A 26,403-nucleotide genomic window follows, 5' to 3' on the forward strand; every position below is an offset into this window, starting at 1 on the left:
GTCACGTTGTTAGGGTTCTTATGTCCTGGATACTATAGCTTTATCAGATAGATGATTTGCAAATCTTTTCTCTAATTTTATGGGTCTTTTCGCTTTCTTGGTGGTGTCCTTTGAAGCACAAACGTTTTTAAATTGGGTGAAATCCAGTTTATATTTTCTTTTGTCACTTCTTTTGATATCATGTCTAAACATAATCCAAGATCATTAAGATTTATACTAATGTTTTCTTCTAAGAATTTTATAGTTTTAGCCTTTTAATTTCAATCTTTGATTCATTTTGAGTTAATGTTTGTATGTGGTGTGAGATGGGAGTCCACTTTAATTCTTTGGCATGCAGATAGCCAGTTACCCCAGCATCATTTGTTGACAAGATCATTCTTTTCCCCCTTAAATAAATGGTTTTGCCATCCTTGTAAAAAATCAATTGATCAGAAATGTATGGATTTATTTCTAGACTCCCAGTTCCATTCCATTGATTTTTATTTATTCTTATGCCACATGGTCTTAATCACTATAGCTTTGTAGTAAAGTAATAACCTAAACAGTAATTTTCAACCAGAGCAGGGCATCAAATTTACCTATAAAGCTTGAGTTACCTGGTTCTACTTCTGACTATGATGGAGTAGCTTATGTGAAACCAACCCTCCTGCTGAGAACAGCTAGTAAAATGTGGATTAAATTAAACAGCATCAACAACCACAACTGTTTGAAGGCATTGGAAAGTGACCAAGGCTGTCAAGATTTGTGGGGCTATAAGATAAATATAAAGAGCACGACTTACAGAAACAGCACCTTCTTCTTCTTCTTATTTTGTCTCTGTAACATAACTTTAAGTGAAATAAGGCAATAAAGTTTTGATGTAAACTTCTTTGTAATGCTTCACAATTATTTCAGGGTCCACATATGAAGTATTATGTAGCTGTAGGCATCATGGTTGACCAGTTACATACGTCTACTTGAAAGGCACAGTAGTTAAGAGCATGGGCTTTGGAAATATCGTGCCTGGATTTGAATCCTGGCCCTGCCACTTAATACCAGTGTATTCTTTAGTAAATCACTTAACCTCACAAACCTCGGGGCGCCTGGGTGGCTCAGTTGGTTAAGCGCCCAACTTCAGCTCAGGTCATGATTTCGCGGTTAGTGAGTTTGAGCCCCACGTTGGAGTCTGTGCTGACAGCTCCGAACCCGGAGCCTGCTTCAGATTCTGCATCTTTGTCTCTCTCTGACCCTTCCCCGCTCGTGGTCTGTCTGTCTGTCTGTCTCTCTCAAAAATAAATAAACATTAAATTTTTTTTTTAAATCTCACTAACCTCAATTCCTTCATCTGAAAAATGGGGATAATAATGCCTATCTTGGAATTATTATAGGTAATAATAGACTTAAGTAGGTAAAGTAGAAGTACTCAGAAGAGTCTCCAGCACTTAGTGTTCAGTAACTGCTAGCTGTTACAATACACAATGGTTTTTTTTTTTTTTTTTTTTCAACATTTTTTATTTATTTTTGGGACAGAGAGAGACAGAGCATGAACGGGGGAGGGGCAGAGAGAGAGGGAGACACAGAATCAGAAACAGGCTCCAGGCTCCGAGCCATCAGCCCAGAGCCTGACGCGGGGCTCGAACTCACGGACCGCGAGATCGTGACCTGGCTGAAGTCGGACGCTTAACCGACTGCGCCACCCAGGCGCCCCTACACAATGGTTTTTAAAACTACTAGTAATTTCATGTAAAGTTCTTTTATGCAACTCAAGCCCATTAAGTGAAAGTGAACAATGTACTCTTATTTCTGCTGTTGAAGCACGTTTTTGCTCTTTTTTTTTTTTTCTCAGTTACACAGCTACTCTTCATTACTATTCAAATTCTCCAGAATGATCTAATTGATGTCTCTAGCCTCAAGGCATTATTGATGAACAATGACTTTCATGCAGCTAATGTTTTACTTGATGAAGTATTAAGACATGGACCTGAACATGGTTAGTAGTCTGAATGCATCTAGTTGTAAAGGCCATCATCTACCAGTGGGGATGGGAGATGTATGGATGGGATATACAGCAATGGAGGGCACCCTGGGGGGGGGGGGGGGGCGCTGCAGTGAGATGACTGGTGAGCACCAGTGCCACCATAGTGTGCCAAGCCTGAGCTCTGTGAAACTGAACAGATGGGTGAGTCTGGGCCTACTTTATCCCTGTGGGTGGTGGTACTTGGGAGATGAGGTCACTTTGTGAACTGACTGGCACGGGCAGTATTCAGTCAGAATGCCATGCACAGAGTACAACAGAGTCCGTGAGGCCCTTCGCCACGTGTTAACCCTTTGGAAGGTAAACTATGCTGATATCCAGGAATACCTCAGGGGGTGTTGCCTGCGGCATTGGCTCAAGGAAGCAGATGTTTATAAATGTACAAAATAACTGCGTTATTTTAATGACTGGTATTGTTGAATATCATTTTTGTTACGTTTTCAAAAGAGTTGGGGAATATTCTTTACTTTCCTATTCTCTGTAAGAGATTTTTTTTCTTCCTCAAATGTTAAGCAGAACTCACAGGTGAAGCCTTATGGGCCTAGAGTTTTATTTATGGAAAAATTCTGGATTATTGATTTAATTTCTGAAATTGTATGGTATTACCAAGAAAATATTCTATTTTCCTGTCAATTTTGGCAGGCTGTGTCTTTATAGGAATTTGTCCACTTCATCTGACTTTTCAAATGTATTGGATAAAGTTGTCCTTGACATCTGCTTTTTATCTTTTTTGATTTCTGCTTCATCTGTAATGATACCTTCATTTTCATCCTCAATATTAGTGACTTAGAGCTTTTTTTTCCCCCCACTCCACCTCCACAGAGTTTTTCTTTTCCTTTTTGTAAAATTGAGATATAATGGGCATATAATAACATTATGTAAGTTTAGAGTGTCCAATGTGTTGATTTGATACATTTATATATTGCAATATAATTATCACTGTAATGTTATCTAACACCTCTATCACATCACGTAATTATCACAATTTCTTTTTTTGTGGTGAGAACATTTAAGATCTAGTCTCTTAGCAACTTTCAATTATGTAATACAGTATTAGATCAGCACAGCATTAGATTTCCAGAATTTATTCATTTTAACTGCAAATTTGTACTTTTTAACAGTATCTCCCCAATCACCCCACCCCCTAAGTCCTTGGTAACCACCATTCTGCTCTCTTTCTGTGAGATCGGCTTTTTTAGATTCCACATATTAGCGATATATACAACATTTGTCTTTGGCTTATCTCCTCTAAGCATAAGGACTTCAAGATCCTACCATCTTGTCGCAAATGACAGGATTTCTCTCTTTCTCATGGCTGAAAAATACTCTGTTGTCTATTTTCACACTACCTCTGTTTATTCATCTGTTGATGAGCACTTAGATTGTTTCCATATTTTAGCTATTGTGAATAATGCTGAAATAGACACAGGAGTATGTCTTCAAGATCCTGTTTTCGTTTCCTTTGAATATACACTTGTAAGGGGAATTGATGGTTCATATCGTAGTTCTATTTTTAATTTTGAGGGGAATTTCTATACTATTGTCCATAGTGGCTGCACCAATCTACATTGCCACCAACAGTGTATGAGGGTTCCCATTCTCCACATCATCACAAATCCTTATCTCCGGTCTTCTTGATGATAGCCATTCTAACGGGTTTGAGCAATATCTCATTGTGGTTATGATTTGCATTTCCCTGATGGTTAGTGATGTTGAACACCTTTTCATGCACCTGTTGGTCATTTGGATGTCTTCTTTGGGAAAATGCCTATTCTATTGCTCTGCCCATTTTTAAAATAGTTCATTTGCTTGTTTGTTATTGAGCTGTGTGAATTCTTTGTTATATATTTTGGATAATAATCCTTTATCAGATATATGGTTTGCAAATATTTTCTCTCATTCTGTAGGTTGCCTTTTCATTTTGCCGATTGTTTCTTTTGCTGTACAAAAGTTTTTAAGTTGAATGTAGTTCTGGGGTGCCTGGGTGGCTCAGTCGGTTAAGCGTCCGACTACAGCCAGTTAAGCTTTCGACATCAGGTCTTGATCTCATGATTCTTGAGTTCAAGCACCATGTCGGGCTCTGTGCTGACAGCTTGGAGCTTGCTTCAGTTTCTGTGTCTCCCTCTCTCTCTGCCCCTCCCTGCTCATGCTCTGTGTCTTTCTCTCTCACAAATAAATAAACATTAAAAAAAAGAAAAATCTTAAATTGCATCTAGTTCTACTTGTTGATTTCTGCTTTTGTTGTTTGTGCTTTTGGTGTCATGTCCAAAAAATCATTGCCAAGACCAATGTCTGAAAGCTGTTTCCTTATGTTTTCTTTACAGTATCAGATCTTACAATTAAATCTTTAATTCATTTTGAGGTAATTTTGGGGAGTATCCCAAGTGGTTATTCAGTTTCCCAACACCATTTGTTGAAGAGACCATCCTTTCTCCATTGAATGTTCTTGGCTGCCTCGTCAAATATTAGTTGAGCATATGTGGGGTTTATTTCTGGGCTCTGTCACTTCTGCTGTAAACTTTTCTACTTTTTTTTTTTTTTTTTTTTGCATTGGGTTTTTTTTTTTTTCTTCCTTTTCTCTCTCCCCCTCCTTTTTTTTTTTTTTTTTCCTTTTGGTTCTTTTCATGTCTATCCTTTATGTCCCTTACTATAGTTTGTCATATCCATTCTACCTTGTGTACCTTTACTTTACTTGAGTCTTTATTTTGGAGCTGACTTGGTCTTTCTACACAGTCTATTTTCTGAGTTGTTGGCTCCCATCTCAGATCTTCCTTTATCCATTTCTATCCTGATTTGTTGAAAGAGTTGAGGGTGTTGGGTGGCACATTCAGTGTGGAGCTCTGTCTTCAGTTTCTACTGAAGTAAATGAAGTCCGTTTACTTTAATGGCACCTTTGGGGCAGAGGGTGGGAGGTGGGGGTAGTGAGCCTTCTGACATTTTGATACTGTTTAGTAGGGACTTCATCTTTAACTGCTTCTTTCTTTTCCTTCACCACCAAATTCTATGCACTGAGTTCCACATCAAGATGCCATCTTTGGTCCTATGGATTTCTAAGCCTTTTTCTTAGATTTCTCCAGAGTAAATTTAGGTGGTTACCATTATCCTAAAAGTAGTGTTTCTTAACCTTTAAAAAAAAATATCACTCCCCTAAGGAGACTTTTTAGACATTTTTGTCTTTTTCACCATCCCACACGCTATGAATGTTTAATGCCAAAAATAAATATTTGCTTATGTACTGTGGCCACAAACCATTGTAATGGCTAAGATTTTTTCCCCTCCAAGAACCTGTTTTCCTTCCTGAAAGCCTATCACCCTCAGTGAAAATGCATGTCCTAAAGGTATCTAGAACTTTAGTTTCTGCTTATACTGCTAAACCCTATTTTCTAGAATTTCACTTAGATGTTAACACATTTGTAAGGAATATTGGCCTATAGCCTCTTTGCCTGCCCACCGTGTGTTTGTTTTGTTTTGCTTTTGTAGTTTTTGGACAAGTAGGAGCTACTGAAGGGTTTTATTCAGAGGAGTAACCAGATTTTTTTTTTAAAGAGAAAGACCTCTCTTGCTGCATTGTTTAAAATAAATGGAGAGAAATGAGACTGATGCGATAGATTTTTAGCAATGCTATTGTAATAGCATAGGCATTAACTAATATAGTGATATATTCAAGCAGTATTTGGAAATAATTGAATAGAAATTGATAATCATATGTATGCAGAAGTTAAGGAAGAAGGAACAGTACAGGCTGACCCCCGGGCTTTTCACCTTTGTTATAACTTGACTATTAACTGCTGACAGATTAATTCAGAAGCAGTAATTCCTTCATCTACATTTTACTTTGCATTACAGAAAATGGCAAGATTACCTTTGAAGAATTTTTTTATTAAGTTCTGTGATACATTGAACATGCCTAAAGCCTCAGGTGAGTTCCACTTAATATGTATCTACTGGCTCTGTGTGGAAGGACAGGCAGTGGTTTTCATGTTAAAACAACACAGGATTGGGGCGTCTGTGTCACTCAGTTGGTTGAGCAACTGACTCTTGACTTCGGCTCAGGTCATGATTCCAGGGTCATGGGCTCAACCTGCATCCATTCGCGCTGAGTATGAAGCCTGCTTAAGATTTCCTCTCTCCCTTCATCCTTCTCCCCAGCTTGTGCTCTCTCTCTCCCTAAAATAGTAAACAAACAAACAAACAAAGATGTTTTCAAAAAAAAGATGTTTTTTAAAACATCTTTTAAAAAACACACAGGATTAGATAAAGCACAGGTAAGTAAGAAACAATATAAAGATAAAACAATATAGGGGCACCTTGGTGGCTCAGTTGTTTAAGCGTCAGACTTCGGCTCAGGTCATGATCTTGTGGTCTGTGAGTTGGAGCCCCCCATCAGGGTCTGTGCTGACAGCTCAGAGCCTGGAGCCTGCTTCGGATTCTGTGTCTCCCTCCCTCACTGCTCCTCCCCCACTCGCTCTCGGTTTCCCTGTCTCTCTCTTTCTCAAAAATAAACAAACATTAAATTTTTTTAAAGATAAAACAATACAGTATTAGTTTATATAACTTGTGTTTGAATTATATGGCAAAGACTGCTAAATTTACCCCAAACTCAAAGTTATGGGTGGTTTTACTTTGATAGTGCTAGAAAAATATTAGATTATATACTGTTCTCTGAGATTATTCACTAGGTATATCTGACCTGAATTTATTAGAATATTATAAACAATGAGAAAATAATTTTTAGAATGCAAATTGGTGCAGCCACTGTGGAAGACAATATGGAGTTTCCTCAAAAAGTTAAAAATGGAACTACCCTATGACCCAGCAATTTCACTACTAGGTATTTACACAAAAGGTATACAAATACTAATTTGAAGGGCCACATGCACCCTGATGTTTATAGCAGCATTGTCAACAATTGCCAAATTATGGGAAAAACCCAAATGTCCATGGATTGATGAATGAATAAAGAAGTTATGGTGTATGTATATGTATATGTAATGGAATATTACTCAGCCATCAAAAGAATGAAATCTTGCCATTTGCAACAATGTGGATGGAACCAGACTGGATTATGCTAAGTGAGATAAGTCAGGCAGAGAAAGACAAATACCTATGATTTCACACATGTGGAATTTAAGAAACAAAACGAATGAACATAGGGGAAGGTGGGGGAAAGAGAGAAGCAAACCATATGAAGAGTCTTAACTATAGTGAACAAACTGAGGGTTGGTGGAAGGAGGTGGGCGGGGGATGGGCTAAAAGGATGATGGGTATTGAGGGCATTTGTTACGTTGAACACTGGGTGTCATATGTAAGTGATGAATCACTAAATTCTACTGAAACCAATAGTACACTATATGTTGACTAACTAGAATTTGAATAAAAATTTGAAAAATAAAAAGAAGACAACTTTAAAACTTTTGACCAACCTAGCAAAGTGGATTTTATACCTATCTTTTCTGTTTTTATGTATTCTCAACTACTCTCTTGACTATATTTTTGAGGAGCAAATTTATATTTATTGCAGTATAACTTGCGTGTAGTAAAATTCACCTTTTTTTAGGTATATTGTTTTTTGAATTCTTAAAAATAATGTCATGTAACCATTACTAAACAGCACATAGACTGTATCACCACAGAAGTTTCTTTGTGTCCTTTTGTAGTCCATCCATTTCGCTAACCCTCATTCCTGGTGACCCCTGATCTATTCTTTGACTCTAAAGTTTTGCCTTTTCTAGGTTGTCATGTAAATGGAATCATAACATATGAAGCTCATTTGAGTCTGGCTTCTTTCACATAGCATATTATACTTTACATTCATCAACTTTTTGCATGCAGTGTGTTTATTTTTATTGATGAGTATTATTCCATTACATGAATGTAATGTTTGTATATTTACCAATTGATAAACTATTGAAGTTTCCTGGGTTTTGGTGATTATGAGTGAAGCTGCTATAAATATTTATGTACAGGTATTTGTGTGGACATATATTTTCATTTCTCCTAGTTGAATACCTAGAAATGGGATTGCTGGGATATATATTTAAATTGATAGAAACTGCCAAACATCAATTTATGATAGATAACATCCATTTATGATTAAAAAAAACCTCTCAACAAAGTGTGTACAGAAGAAACATACCTCAGCTTAATGAAGGCCATATACGAAAGGCCACATATATGCTCAATGGGGAAAAACTGAAAGCTTTTCTTCTAAGATCAGGAACAAGACAAGGATGCCTATTCTTGCCAGTTTTTTTGTTTTGTTTTGTTTACTAAAATATAGTTTACATAAAATGTTATATTAGTTTCAGGCATACAACATAGTGATTCAATAATTCTATGTATTGCTCACGTCTCACCATGATAAGTGTAGTTATCATCTGTCACAATAAAATGTTATTACAGTGTTATTGACTATATTCCCTATGCCGTAATTTTTCTCACTACTTTTACTCAACTTGTGTTCATAGTATTGGAAGTCCTACCGAGAACAATTAGGCAAGAAAAGGAAACAAAGTCATCCAAATTGGAAAGAAAGAAATAAAACTGTTACTATTTGCAGATAACACAATATTATATGTAGAAAACCCTAAAGGCCCTATTAAAAAAAAACTGTTAGAACTAATAAACAAATTCAGTAAAGTTGCACCATATGAAATCAAATAGAAAAACCAGTTGCATTTCTATTTGCTAATAAACTATCAGAAAGAAATTAAGAAAACTATCCCATTACAATTGCATTGAAAAGAATAAAATACCTAAGAATAAATTTAACCAAGGAGGTGAAAGACCTGTACACTGAAAACTATAAGACATTGAAGAAAGAAATTGAAGATGATGCAAATGAATGGAAAGATATTCCATGCTTGTGGAGTCAAAGAATTAATAATGTTAAAATGTCCATACTACCCAAAGCGATATACGGGCTCAATGCAATCCCTATCAAAATTCCAATGGCATTTTTCACACCTAGAACAAACAATCCTAAAATTTGTATGGAGCCATAGAAAACCCTGATAGCCAAAGCAATCTTGAGAAAGAACAAAGCTGGAGCCATCATACTTTCTGATTCCAAACTTTATTACAAAAGTATAGTAATCAAAACTCTATGGTATTGGCATAAAAACAGACATCAGTGGAACAGAACAGAGAGCTCAGAAATAAACCCTTGCATATACGGTCAATTCATTTATGACAAACGAGGCAAGAATATATAGTGGGGAAAGGACAGATTCTTCAATAAGTGGTGTTGGGAAAACTAGACAACCACATGCAAAAGAATGAAACTGGATTCCTATCTTAGACTATGATTAAATACTTGCTCTTGTAAGACCTGAAACCATAAAACTCCTGGAAGAGGAGCGCCTGGGTGACTCAGGTAAGTGTCTGGCTTGGCTCAGGTCATGATCTCGCGGTCTGTGGGCGTCGGGCTCTGTGCTGACAGCTCGGAGCCTGGAGCCTGCTTCGGATTCTGTGTCTCCCTCTCTCTCCTCCCCTCCCCGGCTCATGCTCGCTCTCTCTCTCTCTCTCTCTCTCTCTCTGTCCCACAAAAACAAATGAAAAATGTTAAAAAAATTTTTTTAACGTTTAAAAAAAATCTAGGAAAAAACATAGGCAGTAAGCTCTCTGACATCCATCTTGGAAAAAATTTAAAAAAAAAACAATTTTATCTATTAATACAATATCATAGGTAAAGTCAAAGAACAAATAACAATATGGTAGAAACTATAATGTATATCACAGAAGAAAAATAGAAAAATGGGCAAAAGTCATGGATATATAAATCATAAAAAAGATCTTAAATGGCTTATGAACATATTAAGAGATGTTTGATTTTACTCATAATAAGAAATATGCAAATTGAAATGGACATACAATTTCTCACCCATTAGATTGGCAAAAATTGAAAACCTTCACAACTGTTAGGTTGTAGAGAAAAAGACGTTTACCTATAGCTGGTGGGCGTTTAACATGCTACCAGTCTAATGGAGGGAATTTGGCAATGTCTAACAAAACTACATATGCCTTTACCTTTGGACCCAGCAATCCTGCTTCTAGGAATTTTCCCTGAAGATACCTTCCAACAATGTGAAAATATAGATACATAAGATTATTCATTACAGAATTATTTGAGATGGCAAAAGAATGAAAATACTTAATGTGTAAACATTGGAGGTTAGTTGAATAAACTTTAGTTTCTATGTACAGTAGAGTATTATACAACTCTAAAAAAGAATTTTTTAAAAAGGAGTTTCAGGGGTGCCTGCATGACTTAGTCGGTTAGGCGTCCGACTTTGGCTCAGGTCATGATCTCACGGCTCGTGAGTTCAAGCCCCGTGCCAGCCTGGAGTCTGCCTTGGATTCTGTGTCTCCATCTCTCTCTGCCCCTCCCCTACTCATGCTCGCAGGCGCGCTCTCTCTCTTTCAAAAATAAACATTAAGAAAAAAGAATTTCATACCACTACTTTTTGTACTACTGATTTTATACCTTTCCAGCATTTAAAACTACAAATTTCCCTCTGAGCACTTTCACAGCATCTCACAAAATTTTATATGTTGTGATTTGATAATCACTTATTTAAAATATTTTCTTTTTTTTTTAAATTTTTTTTTCAACGTTTTTTATTTATTTTTGGGACAGAGAGAGACAGAGCATGAACGGGGGAGGGGCAGAGAGAGAGGGAGACACAGAATCGGAAACAGGCTCCAGGCTCCGAGCCATCAGCCCAGAGCCTGACGCGGGGCTCGAACTCACGGACCGCGAGATCGTGACCTGGCTGAAGTCGGACGCTTAACCGACTGCGCCACCCAGGCGCCCTAAAATATTTTCTAATTTACCTTGTGATATCTCATTTGAAACATGAGTTATTTAGAAATGTACTATTTAGGGGCACCTGGGTGGCTCAGTTGGTTAAGTGTCCAACTTCGGCTCAGGTCATGATCTCATGGTTCCTGGGTCGGAGCCTCGTGTCGGGCTCTGTGCTGACAGCTCAGAGCCTGGAGCTGCTTCGGATTCTGTGTCTCCCTCTCTGTCTGCCCCTCTCCCACCCACGCTCTGCCTCTCTCTGTCTCTCAAAAATAAATCAACATTAAAAAAATTAAAGAACTATATTATTTAATTTCCAAATATTTGGACATGTGCTAGGGATCTTGTTACTGATTTCTAATGTAATACACCTTGGTCAGAGAATTTATTTCGTACAATTTAAATTCTTTTAAATTCATTAAGATTTGGTTCAAAGACTAGCATGTGGTCTACCTAGGTGAATATTCCATGTGCACTTGAAAGAATGTATATTCTGTAGTTGTTGGGTAGTGTTCTATAAATATCATTTGGTTAGATTGTTTGCTAGTTTTGTTGGATATTCTAATTTCTGATTTTTTTTAAACATTAAAATTTTTTTTGTTTTAATATTTATTTTTGAGAGAGAGAGAGAGAGAGAGAGAGAGAGAGAGAGAGAGAGAGAGAGAACGAGCAGGGGAAGGGCAGAGAGAGAGGGAAACACAGAATCCAAAGCAGGCTCCAGGCTCTGAGCTGTCAGCACAGAGCCCAACACAGGGCTCTAACTCATGAACTGTGAGATCGTGACCTAAGCCAAAGTCAGACACTTAACTGACTGAGCCACCCAGGCGCCCTTAATTCTTCCTGATGTTTATTCTAGTTGTTCTATTAATTACTAAGTGCAAGATTTTCAAATCTGCAGTTCTGATTATGGGTTCATGCATTCCTCCCTTTAATTCTGCAAGTTTTTGCTATATTTGGAAGGCTCTTGTTAGATGCATGCACATTTGATATTGTTGCAAAATTTAATGTATATGACCTTATGAAATGTACTTTGTCTGTTGCTCTCTTTTGTCTTATTTTTGCTGCTCTTCTGTTTCTTTCCCCCAGTTTCCTTACTTATATTTATACATTTCTGTGTACCTATTGTCACCTATTTTAAATTATTGTAGGTACATAAATAAATACAAATACTGCCTTTTCTCTTAAGTATAATTTTATATCTTGGGAGATTTTTTTCCCCACTTTTTTTTAAATATAAAGGAGACGGGTGTCTGGGTGGCTCAGTCGGTTGAGCGTCTGACTTCAACTCAGGTCATGATCTCGCGGTCTGTGAGTTCGAGCCCCGTGTCAGGCTCTGTGCTGACAGCTCAGAGCCTGGAGCCTGCTTCAGATTCTGTGTCTCCCTCTGTCTCTGCCCCTCTCCAGCTCATGCTCTGTCTTTCTCTCTCTCTCTGTCAAAAATAAATAAACATTAAAAAAAATTAAAATATAAAGGAGAAACATGAAAATTCCTTTCTAACTGAAGGTGATTATCTCTTCCCAGGAAATAAAAATCAATTTTACAACATCAACATTTACAAAAATGAACTTAAAGACATTCCTGTACTTCAGCAAAATTTAAATGCCATTGGAATCTATCTAACAGATGATAAAATAAAGGAGACTTTGGATAACACTAATCCTAACGGTGAGTAATTATTTCAATTTAAAATAACAAATTTTGCATATTTCAGAAGTTTCACTCTAAATGCCAAAGGAAATATACTGCCATATATCTTTTAAAAGAGAAATTAAAAGTTGTTTCTTGTCTATCAATTTACGGGTTTTTATCAGAGGAATTGATGTTCAAAGTGCATCTCTGACAGCTTTATTTTAGGTCTATTCTGCATATCACATGTGTCACAATAGGATTACCAGTCCTCTCCATTATTTTTGTGTTTATAGCTCTGGTGTTATAACATCAAATGGTCCTTTTTACAATAATACCTAAATTCTTTCTTTTTTTCTTTTTTAAAAAAAGATGAAGTGGTGAGTTTTAAGGATTTCATCAGAGAATTGAACAACAGTGATGAATTTATCGAGTGCCACAGTAAGTATGAAATTCAAAATGCATATGAACAGAAACTTCATTTTTGGGGGTTGGTGTATGTATAGGTATGTGTGTATATAGACTTTATATATACTCTACCAAACCCCCCTTTTATGCATTTTCTCATTTAAACTCAGTTCATGTTGTAAACTCTAGGTTTTCACACATAGATGCATATTTTCCATACTGTAATATTCTTGAATTATTTAAAAAAATTTCTGTTGTCTCTCTTTCTTCCTTGTCATGTGTTTTATTGCTATATTCTTTCTTTTGTCCTCACTAATGCTGATGGGGTTATCCATCTTATAATCAAAGTAACAGGTTTGCTTTTTTAAATCACATCTAATGACTTTTCCCCTCTGTATTCTTATCTTTCTTGTTTATTTCTTCATATATATATTTTTTTACATTTGCTCTCTATCTCCTTGTGAAAAACATTGGCTAAATGCTTAACTTTTTTCGGTTTGTTTTGAAATTTCAGCACAGTTCTATCATGGGGACACTAAAACAGCCTTGGACCACAGACATTGAGATTGAGAACTGTAGTCCTAAAACTGGGGTTTTAAAAGAAGTATTGAAATAAGTGGATTCTCTCTAAATAATCTGTACTTGGAATGCAGTTCCACTCACTATCTCAGGATAAGTTTGGTGGGAACCTTGACAAATTAATGCTATATTCATTATAGAAGATTATAGATCTATGAATAGCTAAGACCCTTTTGGGAAAAAAAAAGATAAAGATCTTGCTTTGTCACATGTTAGTACATAGCATAATGCTGTTTTAATATAGACCTGTGAAAATAGACCAGTGCATCACAATATGGAACCCAGTAGAGACTTCTATTAATGGGAACTCGGAATGTGATAGAAATGACATCATCAGTTAGTGGGGGAAAAGATGTATTATTTAGCTTCTGATTTGAGAAAATTGCCTTACAATGCAGAGAAAATGAAGTAGAATCCCTATGTCATACCATATACAAAAATAACCTTCAAAGAATCAAATGAATGTTAAAATGGATCTCAAAGATTAAACTATAAAGCTGTTGGAAGAAAATGCAAGAAAAACTATTGTGCCTTGTGGTTATGGATGCCTTCTTAAAGATGTTACTCCCCAAAAGCACAACCATGGGGTAAAAAAGGATTTGATCACATCAAAATTAAGGATTTCTGGTAAATGAAGGACTCTAAAACATGTAACAGACTGGAAGAAGATAATTACAAGATAACTAACAAAAAATTAATATCTCAAATATAAGGGAATTCTGCAAATCAACAGTAGAAAGAAAGAAATCAATTGGAAAAATAAGTAAGGATATAAGACTTAGTATACAGGAGGAGAAACCCACATAGCTAAATATGTGTATGAAGAGAGTTGGCAATACTCACAAATTGCTAGTGAGTAGGTAAAATGGTACAGCATTCCAGATTGCAATCTAGCAGTACTTGTCAAATTCAGTATGCATATTTCTTATGATCCAATAATTCTATTGTCAGATAAATAGCCCAGAGAAGTTTCTTGTAGAGACATGTACAGGGATGCTCCCTGCAACATTATGGGAGGGAAGAAATGAAAACAATCTATGAGTCCATGATTTGGGAAATGGTTGAATAAAATATGGTCCATACATACACGTCATAACAGTAAACTAGATTTACATTTGCACCAGAGAGAGACCTCAGTAATAATACGGTTCCATGAAGAAAGGAAAAAATGGAATACGTGTATAACAAAGAATGCTTTATATAAGTTGGATTTCTACTAATGCCCATAAAACACAACCATATTTATATCTATTTCCAGGTAAACACTGAATTCTAAATAGATAAGATTGAAATAGACGGATTGAAAGAAATTGAGAAAGAGATTGAGATTGAAGTGACAATATTAACAAAGTTGACTTCAGAAACAGATTAGAGTACTCTGTATGCTAAAAACATACACATTCTTTTCAAATACTTATGGAATATCCACAAAAATAGATGATGTATTTAAGCCACAAATAAAAATTTCAGTGAATTCTGAAAATCAGAAGTCATTCAGACCACATAGTCTGACCATGATGTTGTGACATTAAAATTATTTGTGACAGAAAGGAAAAGTGTTGCTTTTAAGATGAAAAACAAATTGCCTTGTAAGTAATTCCTTGGTGGAAGAATAAAAGAAACCTGAAAGATTTTAGAAATGATGACAGTGAAAGCACTATGTATCAAATCGTGTAGAGTGTGACCAAAACAATCTTACAGGATATTTTATAGCATTAAATGCTTTTATTAGAAAACAAGAAATATCAAAAATAATTTATCTTTTTTTAAGTTTATTTATTTTCGGAGAGAGAGTGCATATGACGGGGGGGAAGAGCAGAGAGAGAGAAGGACAGAATCCCAAGCAGGCTCCTTGCTGTCAGCGCAGCTGACATGATCATGACCTGGGCCAAAATGAAGAGTGGGACGCTTAACCGACTGAGACACCCAGGCGCCTCCAGAACAATTTATCTTAAACGTTCAGTTTACAGAGCTAACCAGCAGCATAAACAACAAAAGAGCAGTACAATCCCCCTGAAAAGTGCTAGTCAGGAGCTAACAAAGTGGAAAGTTGAAGTTAGTGAAATAGAACACACACACACACACACACACACGCACTTATCCATATAACCAAAAGTTGGTTCTTTCAAAAGACTAATAAAGAACTCTTTAGGAAGTATGATGAAGGGGAAAAAATAGGGAGGACATAATAAAGAAGACAGTTGTAACTTGGATACAAGGGAGATTAAAAGATATAAATGAATAACACTTGAGTTAGTAAAGCAACAAATTATTGGCATGTCATCAACAACACTGTCATTCTTTCCAAATGTTTAGATAAAGACAGAAAGGGCTGCCTTTTTTTAAATGTTTGTTTATTTATTTTTGAGAGAGAGAGAGTGAGCGAGCATGAGTAGGGAAGGGGCAGAGAGAGAGAGTGCCAGAAGATCTGAAGCTGGCTCTGCGCTGACAGCACGGAGCCTGATGTGGGGCTCGAGCTCACAAACCGTGAGATCAAGACCTGAGCCAAAGTCAGACACTTAACTGACTGAGCCACCCAAGTGCCCCCTTTTGTTTCCCCATCATGGCACTATTTTCTTAGAGATAATTTTGGTATTTTGTTGTTTTGTTTACCTTCCTGTGTTGAACTAGTAAGGTAAACTATTTCAGTGTGTCTTGTTTTCTGATATAAGCATTGTAAACCTATAAATGTTGTAGAGCTTTCAGTTTGGAGAATATTTCAGAGAGGCAAAATCTCTCAAGACTGGGTATTCTAGAAAATGAATACATCTCACCCAAATCAAGTTGTTATGTGCTTCTCTGGATAGACTGACCAACTAGATATCTTTGTATTTTGTCATGTCTCTGTTTAGGAATAGAAGATGCATGTAACGTTGTTAATAGTGTCTTTGATAGGAAAGTTGAAGTTACAGACCTTTTATCTGCGTTGGAGGGCCTGGAGAAACCTTTAAATGAAGAAAAACCTGGGGTGTTACTGAACTCTGAAACAGATGGTGAGTTCTTGAGTTACCTCTCAGTTTTCCTGTTTAGACTATACGTGTTCATGCTGGCTCATTTTTTTTTTTTTTTTTTTAAGAATACTAATACCATAGGTTTAGGAAGATTGTTATGGGACTGCTATGTTTATAAACTGGTTACTGAGAATTGTTGTAACCCTTTTGGAAAGTGTGTGGATACTCTTCTTTATTTGGAGAAGACTAGTAGAAACAAGTACTGTTTTATCCAGGTTTTAAAATCAGATACTTCTTGGGGTGCCTGGGTAGCTCAGTCAGTTAAGCGTCCAACTCATGATTTTGGCTCAGGTCATGATCTCACGGTTTGAGATCACGATCTCACAGTGCTCTGCACTGACGGACGGAGCCTGCCTGGGATTCTCTCTCTCTCTGCTCTCTGCCCTTCCCCTGTTCTCTCCCTCTCTCTCTTCCTCCAAACATAAATAAATAACCATTAAAAATGTTTAAAAAGATGTTTCAAACATTTTAAAAAATAAATAAAATCAGATACTTCTTTTTTAAAGATTTTTAAAAATGTTTTTATTTATTTTTGAGGGAGAGAGAGTGGAGGAGGGTCAGAGAGAGGGAACACAGAGTCTGAAGCAGGCTCCAGGCTCTAAGGTGTCAGCACAGAGCCTGACACGGGGCTCAAACTCATGGACCACGAGATTATGACCTGAGCCGAAGTCAGACGCTTGACTACTGAGCCACCCAGGCGCCCCATCTTTTTTCTTTTTAGGTCATTTATGCTAGCGGTTTGTCAATTTTAATAACTCTTAACTAATTCCTGGCTTTCTGATCCTCTCTATCGTGTTTATTGTTTCCTCAATTTATGTTTTCATCTGTATCATTTTCTTCTCTACCATTGATTTTGTGACATTTTGTATATATATTTCACATATAGAATGAAATGATCACAACGATAGATCTAGTTAACACGTCACCATGCATAGTTAAAAAGGGGTTTTTTTCTTATGTTGAGAAATTTTAAGATTTACTCTCTGAGCAACCTGCGAATATGCAATACAGTATATTTTTGGATATATATGTATTTTCTATTCTTTTAATTTCACTCTTTCTGTACTCTTCTAAAAAAAGATAAATTTGAAAACATGTAAGGGAAACTAAAATTTGAAAAGAAAGAAACAGGACTTAAAGAAATTAAAAAAATAATAATTAAAATTAATTAGCAGACAACAATATTAGCAGATTAAACATAGGTGAAGAGAGAAATATGAAGTGCAAAGGAGTTTGAAGAAATTATACAGAATGCAGCATAGAAAGACAGAGTTGGAATATAGGAAAGAGGTTAGTGGCGCTGGGGTGGCTCAGTTGATTGAGTATCAGATTTCTGCTCAGGTCATGATCTTGTGGTTTGTGAGTTAGAGCCCTGCATTGGGCTCACTGCTGTAAACATGGAGCCCTCTTCAGATCCTCTGTCTCCCTCTCTGCACATCTCCTACTCTCTCTCTCTCCCCCAAATAAATAAACATTAAAAAAAAGAAGAAGAAGAAGCTAAAAGGAAGGCAGAATGAAGAGGTCTACTTATTGTGGCAATCAGTTTGAAATATATATGTGTATCTGATTACGTTATATATTAGTTACAACTAATATAATGTTACATGTCAGTTATATCTCAGTAAAGCTAGAAAAAGAAAGAATGAAAAGATGTGATATATAGCCACACAGGAGAGAAGAGACAGAGTGGTTGCAGAGAAAATATTTGGAGAACTATAGCTGAGAATTTTCCAGAATGAGAAAGACCTAAACCTACCAATACAAGAATTCCAGTGAATCCCACATAGGATGAAAGGAAATCCATACATAGGGTTATCATGATGAAACTGTGACATACCAAAGAGAAAGAAAAATCTTAAAGGTAGCTAGAGAGAAAAGTCAAATTATCTATAAAGGAGGAACGTTTTCTTATTCTTGATATTTTTTTCTGGGTCTTGAAATCTAGAGAAACATTTTTGTAAATTGAGGATAACCACCCCACGTTCCCCTCCACTTTGGGAGGAACTTAGGCTTTGTCTGAGCCTTTGAAACTACAAACTAAAATTCATCCAATTTTGTTTTGTTTTGTCTTTGGCAAACACTCTTTGGGTAAAAACAGTCGCCGTGTTTCTGGATTACAGCCTTTCATCAGTTGTTTGGTCTGGGAATTTCTTACTTTCTTGGCAACACATTGATGAATTCAAGATTTTTTTTAAATTTTTTTTTTTAACATTTATTTTTGAGACAGAGAGAGACAGAGCATGAGTCGGGGAGGGTCAGAAAGAGAGAGGGAGACACAGAATCTGAAACAGGCTCCAGACTCCAAGCTGTCGGCACAGAGCCCGACGCGGGGCTCGAACTCACGGACTGTGAGATCATGACCTGAGCTGGAGTCGGACGCTTAACCGACTGAGCCACCCAGGCGCCCCAAGATTTTTTTTTTTTATAGCAATAATTTTATTTAGAATTTTTAGTTGTTTTTAGTAGGAGGGCTGATCCAGATATCTGGCTACTAAATACCAGAAATTGAAATCATTTTTTTCTTTCAATTAAATTAAATCAGACCCTGGGGGCAGGGTGGTTGATTACTGGCACCCTCTCCCATTCCAAAGTCACACCATAATGTGGGAGACAGAGGAAGAGCTTTTAAAACTTCCTTGCATTGTGTTTCTACTGATGCTTTGTTGTTGGAGCCTGTGGTAATCCTGCATCTGTGTGAAGGGAAGCTCCCACAGGGTAATTCTCACTCTTTCCCATCAAACCTCTAGTCTCTCAACCCCTCCCTGTCCCTCTCTTTCCTTCTGTCTCTGTCTCCAGACAAACTCTTCCTCTCTATTTAGGCATTTGGCATATTTTCTTCAATGATTCTAGGTTTTTGCAAACATAGTCCCTACCAAAACTCTCAGTCTACAAAAATCTCAGGAGTGAGGAAATATTTAAGGCCAAGCTAACTGCTTCGAATAGGAAAGATGGGTCAAATTATCCTGCCACTTCAAAAGGTATAGTGCCATAGCTCCAATATTTGCCATTTAGATAAATTACAATAGACTTCAATAGAGAAGGGTAACTTTTGAATCAGGCTCTGCAGAGTCCGCTAACTCAAATGCCTGCGGTAGCCAGGCACGTAATGCAAAATTAATAAAATGAGTTGGCTGTAAGACAAAAGGAAGGGGTGTGGACTGTAAGGTAACTTGAGAGCATGTGTCCTAGATGAAGATAGTTAAATTCAAATGGAAAGAAAACCCCACCACTCCCTAGGACAATGAACATGACTGACTCTCAGCTATATTCAGTCTGTGGGCTACCAGCCTATGACCCCTGAAGCAGGCTTCTGTAGGAGTGGGAAAACAATCTTTTCCTTCTGCCCTTCTAGGTTCCCAGCTGGAGCTCTGTAACAAGAGACAGATCAACAAGAGAAAAGCATTCAAAGTTAATATAAATTTTACATGAAAGGGGAATATTCATAAGGAGTTGTTAAAGCTGAATGTTTTGGTGTTAGCTTTGATGAAGTGTGGAAAGTGGTAGAAAACTGTGATAGGACAAAATGAGATGAGCTGAGCGTGGTAAACCAGGGGAAACTTAGTAAGGTCTGTTCGTTCAGATTCCTCTTGGTGTCCCTCCAACCCTCAGTCTTCAGAGATAAGGATGCACCCTCCCTCTGGGTATAGCAAGGGCATCTCTCACATGAGTGTCTTATGACCTGCCTCGGGGCAGGGGATGGGAAGGTCTGAATCCTAACTGTACCTTGCAATTCCCAGATTGTGTTTCCTTGCATTCCCTTTTTGTGTGTGTGTACGTGTGTGTGTGTGTGTGTGTGTGCACACGCACATGCTCATAATCTAAGTGTATTTCTTACCATGCATTATGGTCACAGAAGTTTGAAAGCTGAATGAAATTGAAACAATACCAGATCCCTGCTTTAATGAGCTTAAAATCTATTTAAATTCCATTTTATTTCTTAACTTTGCAGAAAGTAAAAAGATCTTAAAAGATGTAATTGATGTTTTCATTAATTCACCTAAACCATCAACACCATTCAATAGTAAGTATAGTAAAAGAATGAAAATTAAAAGTAAATTTCTAAGATCATTCAATGGTATTCTTTTTCTAAAATATAGTTTGTTTTCCCCTGTATTTTTAATTCCTTAAGTTTTCTTTGCTGTATCAAGATGTTATAATCTGCTTTCTTATTCCTTATCATATTTAATCTGTGCTTTGACTGTAATGAATTATTTAGAATTACATTCCTAGAATATGCTTTCTTAAAGCAAAATAGTTTGTCTCAGTATATGCTCCAGTATAAGGTACACATTTTCTCCCCTGGTGAATCTAATACAATTTTCTCTCACCTCCGATAATTTCCATATGCTTCTTTTTCTCACCTATAGTGAAACGTTAAAAAAAAGTACAAAAAAAAAAAAAAAAAGGATTTACTGCATGTAATACTAGTAGGTAGGCTAGCAAGAAAGAGAGGCTTTCTAATGCCTAGGAGAGGGTGTGACTGTTTTTCAGAGTATAACAGATTTATATTTTTCAGTTTTCCTTTTGCCAACTAGCTGGGTTCTATTTTTGATATTTGACTTCATTCTAAGAGCTATTTATTATCAAGCTGTTCTTGAAATGCTTTACAGTCTATGAAAGACTGGAGCATGTAGTAGAAAAACCTTTGAGGAGAAATAGTTAATAAATAAAAGCAAACTTCTACAAAATGTTGCAGAAACTCAACTTTTAGCTGGCTAGGGGTATGTTAAATTTTGCTTATTGTTTAAGTGACTTCTGAAAACAGAGCCCACTGACATGTTTTGAAAGCCCTCTAACTCAGAATTCCTTTTGTAATGCATCTACTCTGTGCAGGTTAGGGTGTTAAGTCTAAAAAAGGGCTTTGCCTCAACTTCCTCATCACTTCTCTATTCTTGACATGTTTACAGATTTATTTAAAGAGATTACAACTCTTGATAAGATCAGAAATGATAAGATGCCTATAAATGAGCTGAGGTCCCAACTCCGGAAGGCTAGAATTCTATTAAGCAACAAGACGTTCCAGGAAATTCTGGGTCAAGCATCTATTGATGGTGAGTCCTTTTTAAAAGAACAATCTCTGTTGAAGTCCTAGTTTTACTGTGTGCTTGGGATATGTTTTATATATGTATGTTTTAGATAAACTAGGTCTTAGAAACATAATGAGAATGTAGGCATACTGAGAACAAATTAAAATTAATATTTTTTTACTCTTGGAAATATTTTTAAGAGTCACCCTCTGTCTGGCATCACATTTGTAAAATGTATACATCAATATTTAATTAAGACAAATAATACCGTTAGAATTTTTTCTTGTTTTAAGGGAATAGATTCGTGGTAAAATTATTTTAAATTGATTAGTTTTTATCTGGCTAATTTTCAGACATTAACAAAATTTGTCCCCTCCCCCCCCCCCACCCCCCCCCACACACACACACCATTCCCTGTCATGGTTATTTTAATGATGATTATTGACACCTTGCCATTTTATAATCCTTATACTTTACTTTTTAGAAAATAGTGAAGTAAGTCTCAAACAAATTTTGGAGGCTTTGAACACAAATAAGCCAGCTCCTGAATTTGAAGGTGGGTCATATTTCCCATTGCCTTTTGTTATTATTAAACAGTATTGTGAGCTATAAATGATATTCAAAAGCTGTATATTTTTATAATTAAAAGTACACAGTTTGACATATGCACACACCTATAAATCTGTCATCACAATCAAGGTAATGAACACATCCCTGACCTGCAAAACTGCCTCATGCTCCTTTGTAATCTCTCCTGCCTTTTTCCCATCCTCTTCCTCATCCGTAGGCAACGACTGATCTGCTTTTTGCCAGTATAGATCCATTGGCATTTACCAGACTTTTATAAAATGGGTATATTCTTTTTTGCTAGATGCTTTCATTCAGCATAATTATTTTGAGATTCATCCACGTAGGATGTATCAGCAGTTCATTGTCATTTATTACTGGCATAGCACTCCATTTTGCTGATACACTGAAGTTTGTCTACTTACCTGGTGCGGCTCGTTAGGCTATTTCCAGTTTGGGGCTCTTATAAATAAAGCTGTTATGAACAGTTGTGTACAACAATATTCATCGTATGAATATATGCTTTCCTTTCTCTTGAGTAGTTACCAAAGATTGGCTGGTTCACATGGTAGGTGTATGTTTCACTTTTTAAGAAACTGCCAACTGGTTTCCAGAGTGGCCACACCATTTTACATTTCCACCAGCAGTGTATGAAGAGGTCCAATTCCTCCATATCCTTGGGAGTGCTTGGTGGAGTCAGTCTTTTTAATTTTAATCATTCTAATAAGTGTGTAGTAGTATCTCATTGTGGTTTTAATTTGTGTTTCCTCACTGATTAATGATGTTGAGCATCTTCTCATGTGCTTATTTGTCATCTGTGTATCTTTATAAAGTGTCTGTACAGATCTTTTTTAATGTTGGATGGGGGGGCGCCTGGGTGGCTCAGTCAATTAAGCGTCTGACTTCAGCTCAGGTCATGATCTCACGGTCCGTGAGTTCGAGCCCTGCGTTGGGCTCTGGGCTGATGGCTCGGAGCCTGGAGCCTGCTTCCAGTTCTGTGTCTCCCTCTCTCTCTGCCCCTCCCCCGTTCATGCTCTGTCTCTCTCTGTCTCAAAAATAAATAAACGTTAAAAAAAAAATTAAAAAGTTGGATGGGTTTTGGGGCGCTTGGGTGGCTCAGTCGGTTAAGCGTCCGACTCGGCTCAGGTCATGATCTCACGGTTCGTGAGTTCAAGCCCTGCGTCAGGCTCTGTGCTGACAGCTCAGAACCTGGAGCCTGTTTCGGATTCTGTGTCTCCCTCTCTCTCTCTGACCCTTCCCTGTTCATGCTCTGTCTCTCTCTGTCTCAAAAATAAATAAACGTTAAAAAAAAATAAAAAAAAATAAAGTTGGATGGGTTTTTTTGTATTTCTGTTTGTATTCTGGATACATGTCCTTTATGAGATATATACTTAGCAAATATTTTCTCCGAGTCTTCTACTGAGCACATTTTTCTCTGAGTGTCTTCATTTTCTTAAGTGTCAAGAGCATTAGTTTTAATTTTGATGAAGTCCAGTTAATTAGTTTTTTTTTTCTTTTATATATTGTGCTTTTGGTGTCACATGTATGAAATCTTTGCCTCACCCAAGGTTACAAATGTTTTATTATATTTTCTTCTAAAAGTATTATGGGTTTTGGTTTTGCATTAAAAAATATTTTTTTAATATTTTTATTTATTTTTGAGAGAGAGAGAGAGAGAGAGAGAGAGAGAGAGAGAGAGAGAGAAAAAGCACAAGTGGGGGAGGGGCAGAGAGAGAGGGCGACAGAATCCAAAGCAAGACTCCAGGCTCTGAGCTATCAGCACAGAGCCTGAGGCGGGCTCAAACTCACGGGGAGATCATGACCTGAGCTGAAGTCGGATGCTTAACTTACTGAGCCACCCTGGCACCTCTGGTTTTGTATTTTAGCTCTGTGATCTATTTTGAGTTAATCTTTATATGTGGAATAAAGTATGGATCAGAGTTCCTTTTTGTTTTGTTTTGTTTTTGCATATGGACCTTCATTTGTTCCAGCACCACTGTTGAAAAGATTGTATTTTCTCTATACTTTCTATACGGAAATTCCTTTGTAGTTTTGTAACAAATCATATAAATATACATATATATTTATTTCCTGGATTCTCTCTTCTGTTCTATTAATCTTTGTCAGTTTTTTTTTTTTTTTTCAACGTTTTTTATTTATTTTTGGGACAGAGAGAGACAGAGCATGAATGGGGGAGGGGCAGAGAGAGAGGGAGACACAGAATCGGAAACAGGCTCCAGGCTCCGAGCCATCAGCCCAGAGCCTGACGCGGGGCTGGAACTCACGGACCGTGAGATCGTGACCTGGCTGAAGTCGGACGCTTAACCGACTGCGCCACCCAGGCGCCCCTCTTTGTCAGTTTTTACACAAACCACATTGTCTGACTGCTGTTGCTTTGCAATAAACATTGAAACCATTCAGGTAGTATTGGCCCTCTAACTTTGTTCTACTTTTAAAAAGTTGTTTTGACTGGGGCACCTGGGTGGTTCAGTCAGTTGAACGTCCGACTTCAGCTCAGGTCATGATCTCATGGTTCGTGGGTTTGAGCCCCATGTCAGGCTCTGTGCTGACAGCTCAGAGCCTGGAGCCTGCTTCGGATTCTGTGTCTCCCTCTCTCCCTGCCCCTCCCCTGCTTGCTCGCTCGCTCTCTCGCGCTCTCTCTCTCTCAAAAATAAACATTAAAAAAATGTAAAAAAAAAAGTTGTTTTGACTATTCTAGGACTTTTACACTGCCATGTGGATTTTAGAATCAGTTTGTAATGTCTACAAAAAAAACCTGCTGGGATTTATTGGAGAAATAAGGCACTCATGAATTAGGATTTGTTGGAAAATGTCTTATCTAATAATGTCTTACTAAATAGTACAACTCTTTCCTGCAATTCTTTTGAGTACCAGTACTTTGCCTCCTTTTAAATATTCTCTTAGATAAACTAGAGATTATAATCCAAACAGTGACCTTGAGTGTACCATGATTTGTGGGAGTCATTGAAAAGGCAGACAGAGGCTTGGCTCTAATCCTAAGGACCCCATTTAGAAGGGAAAATCCCTAGAGGTTTTAGATAAGAGCTGGGAATGGGGCACCTTAATACTCCCACACTCCTTGGCGGACTTCTAATAATAGAGTGAAAGTTATGAAGAATATGCAAAAAATGAAAGCAGTAGCAAAATAAGCAGAAGAAAATTCAGGACTAATATTTTTATACTCTGAAATTTGGGCTATTTCATATAGACAGAAGTAAGCCCCAAATTCTGTCTCATGCATATACAATGAAACATTTCCCTAAAAGATGCAATGGCCTATTTTAACTTTTGAGAAGCTGATACCTTGAGTGTATGATGATTTGTGTAACTCATTGGTAAGGCAGTTAAGTTAAAAAACAAAAACAAAACTGAGTCATCTTAGTTTTTTTAGTTTGAGACAAAAATAACTGAACATCTCAGGGAAATATGCTTGGAATAAAGGGATGTTTGGCTTATTAATTTTGGAATCATAATGATAATATTAATTGAAATATATGACCTATAGAATCCCCCTGTGTTTTCAGGTTTATGTACTGCCCTCCAAACTGTCAACTTGATGAACTGCAACAGAATTCAGATTGGTGACTTGAAAGATGCTTTTGATGACCTCAGTGTTTCTGTAAAGCCTGAAGAACACCAGATGTTAGTGAAAACGCTTGATGTTGATGGTATATATAACTACGTTGACTTTCCAAATAAAGTGATAGCAAATTTTCCATTCCCCTTCCCTATCCTCCATTCATCACTCCCCAATAATTTTTTTCTTTATTATCCTAATGGAAAAAGTACTCTAAGAGAGCGTGTCTACTGAGATCATAGATTTATCTTGACAGAAAAATCTTTGAATAAGATTAATAAGATTTTTTATGACCCATGAAGTATCCTGTGTTGATTCCATCAGAGTGTATCTGTGTGTATGTTTTTAGCATCTTCAGGGAAGGCAAGGTCATTCTCTGTGAAAGCTGTGCTGAAGGGAAACTGCTCTGAGCCAGGAAGAGACTGAGGGAGGACTTTCTCCCCTCTGCAGGAGACATTTGTGGGAGGAGACTGATTGAATCCTAAGAGGTTTCAGAGAAAACAATGTATAATTTTCAAATTTTGCCAATTATTATGTGGTTCTTTTATTCATTTAAATTCAGTTCCTAAAAGTAGTTTCTTTATTCCATTATTAAATGGGTTTAAGCATTGTTTCATTAATCATATTGACTGGAGCCGCTGTACAGCACAACTTATGGGTGCTTGTAAACAGCACCCTTCAGCGTTAGGCAGTGCCTGGCCTGTATGACTATGGGACAGACCTGATCCTGAGTGTCTTTGATATGTAAGGGGTCATGTAATGTGTCAGA

General features: G+C 37.0%; 1 protein-coding gene and 1 pseudogene across 1 annotated transcript; both read left to right on the forward strand.

Moving 5' to 3' along the window:
* Positions 1-1,974, forward strand: part of LOC145715189 (EF-hand calcium-binding domain-containing protein 13-like) — a 98,954-nt pseudogene extending 96,980 nt beyond the window's left edge.
* A 3,919-nt stretch (positions 1,975-5,893) lies between these two features.
* Positions 5,894-26,131, forward strand: LOC145715181 (EF-hand calcium-binding domain-containing protein 13-like). Its single transcript, XM_081794853.1, has 8 exons — positions 5,894-5,933; positions 12,340-12,483; positions 12,817-12,885; positions 16,284-16,399; positions 20,349-20,463; positions 21,350-21,493; positions 21,954-22,025; positions 25,582-26,131. The coding sequence occupies exons 1-8, from the start codon at positions 5,918-5,920 to the stop codon at positions 25,866-25,868; spliced, it is 963 nt and encodes a 320-aa protein (XP_081650979.1). The 5' UTR covers positions 5,894-5,917; the 3' UTR covers positions 25,869-26,131.
* Positions 26,132-26,403: the final 272 nt, after the last annotated feature.

This window comes from Panthera onca (genome assembly GCF_046562875.1).
Source record: "Panthera onca isolate mPanOnc1 chromosome E1 unlocalized genomic scaffold, mPanOnc1 haplotype 2 h2.Chr16_ul_7, whole genome shotgun sequence".
NCBI classification, from domain to species: domain Eukaryota; kingdom Metazoa; phylum Chordata; class Mammalia; order Carnivora; family Felidae; genus Panthera; species Panthera onca.

Bases quoted from the DNA above. Each gene is read 5' to 3' on its own strand.
- LOC145715181 (XM_081794853.1), top strand. The intron at 12,484-12,816 runs GTGAGTAATTAT...TTTTAAAAAAAG, and splicing joins GGATAACACTAATCCTAACG to ATGAAGTGGTGAGTTTTAAG. The intron at 12,886-16,283 runs GTAAGTATGAAA...GTCTCTGTTTAG, and splicing joins TGAATTTATCGAGTGCCACA to GAATAGAAGATGCATGTAAC.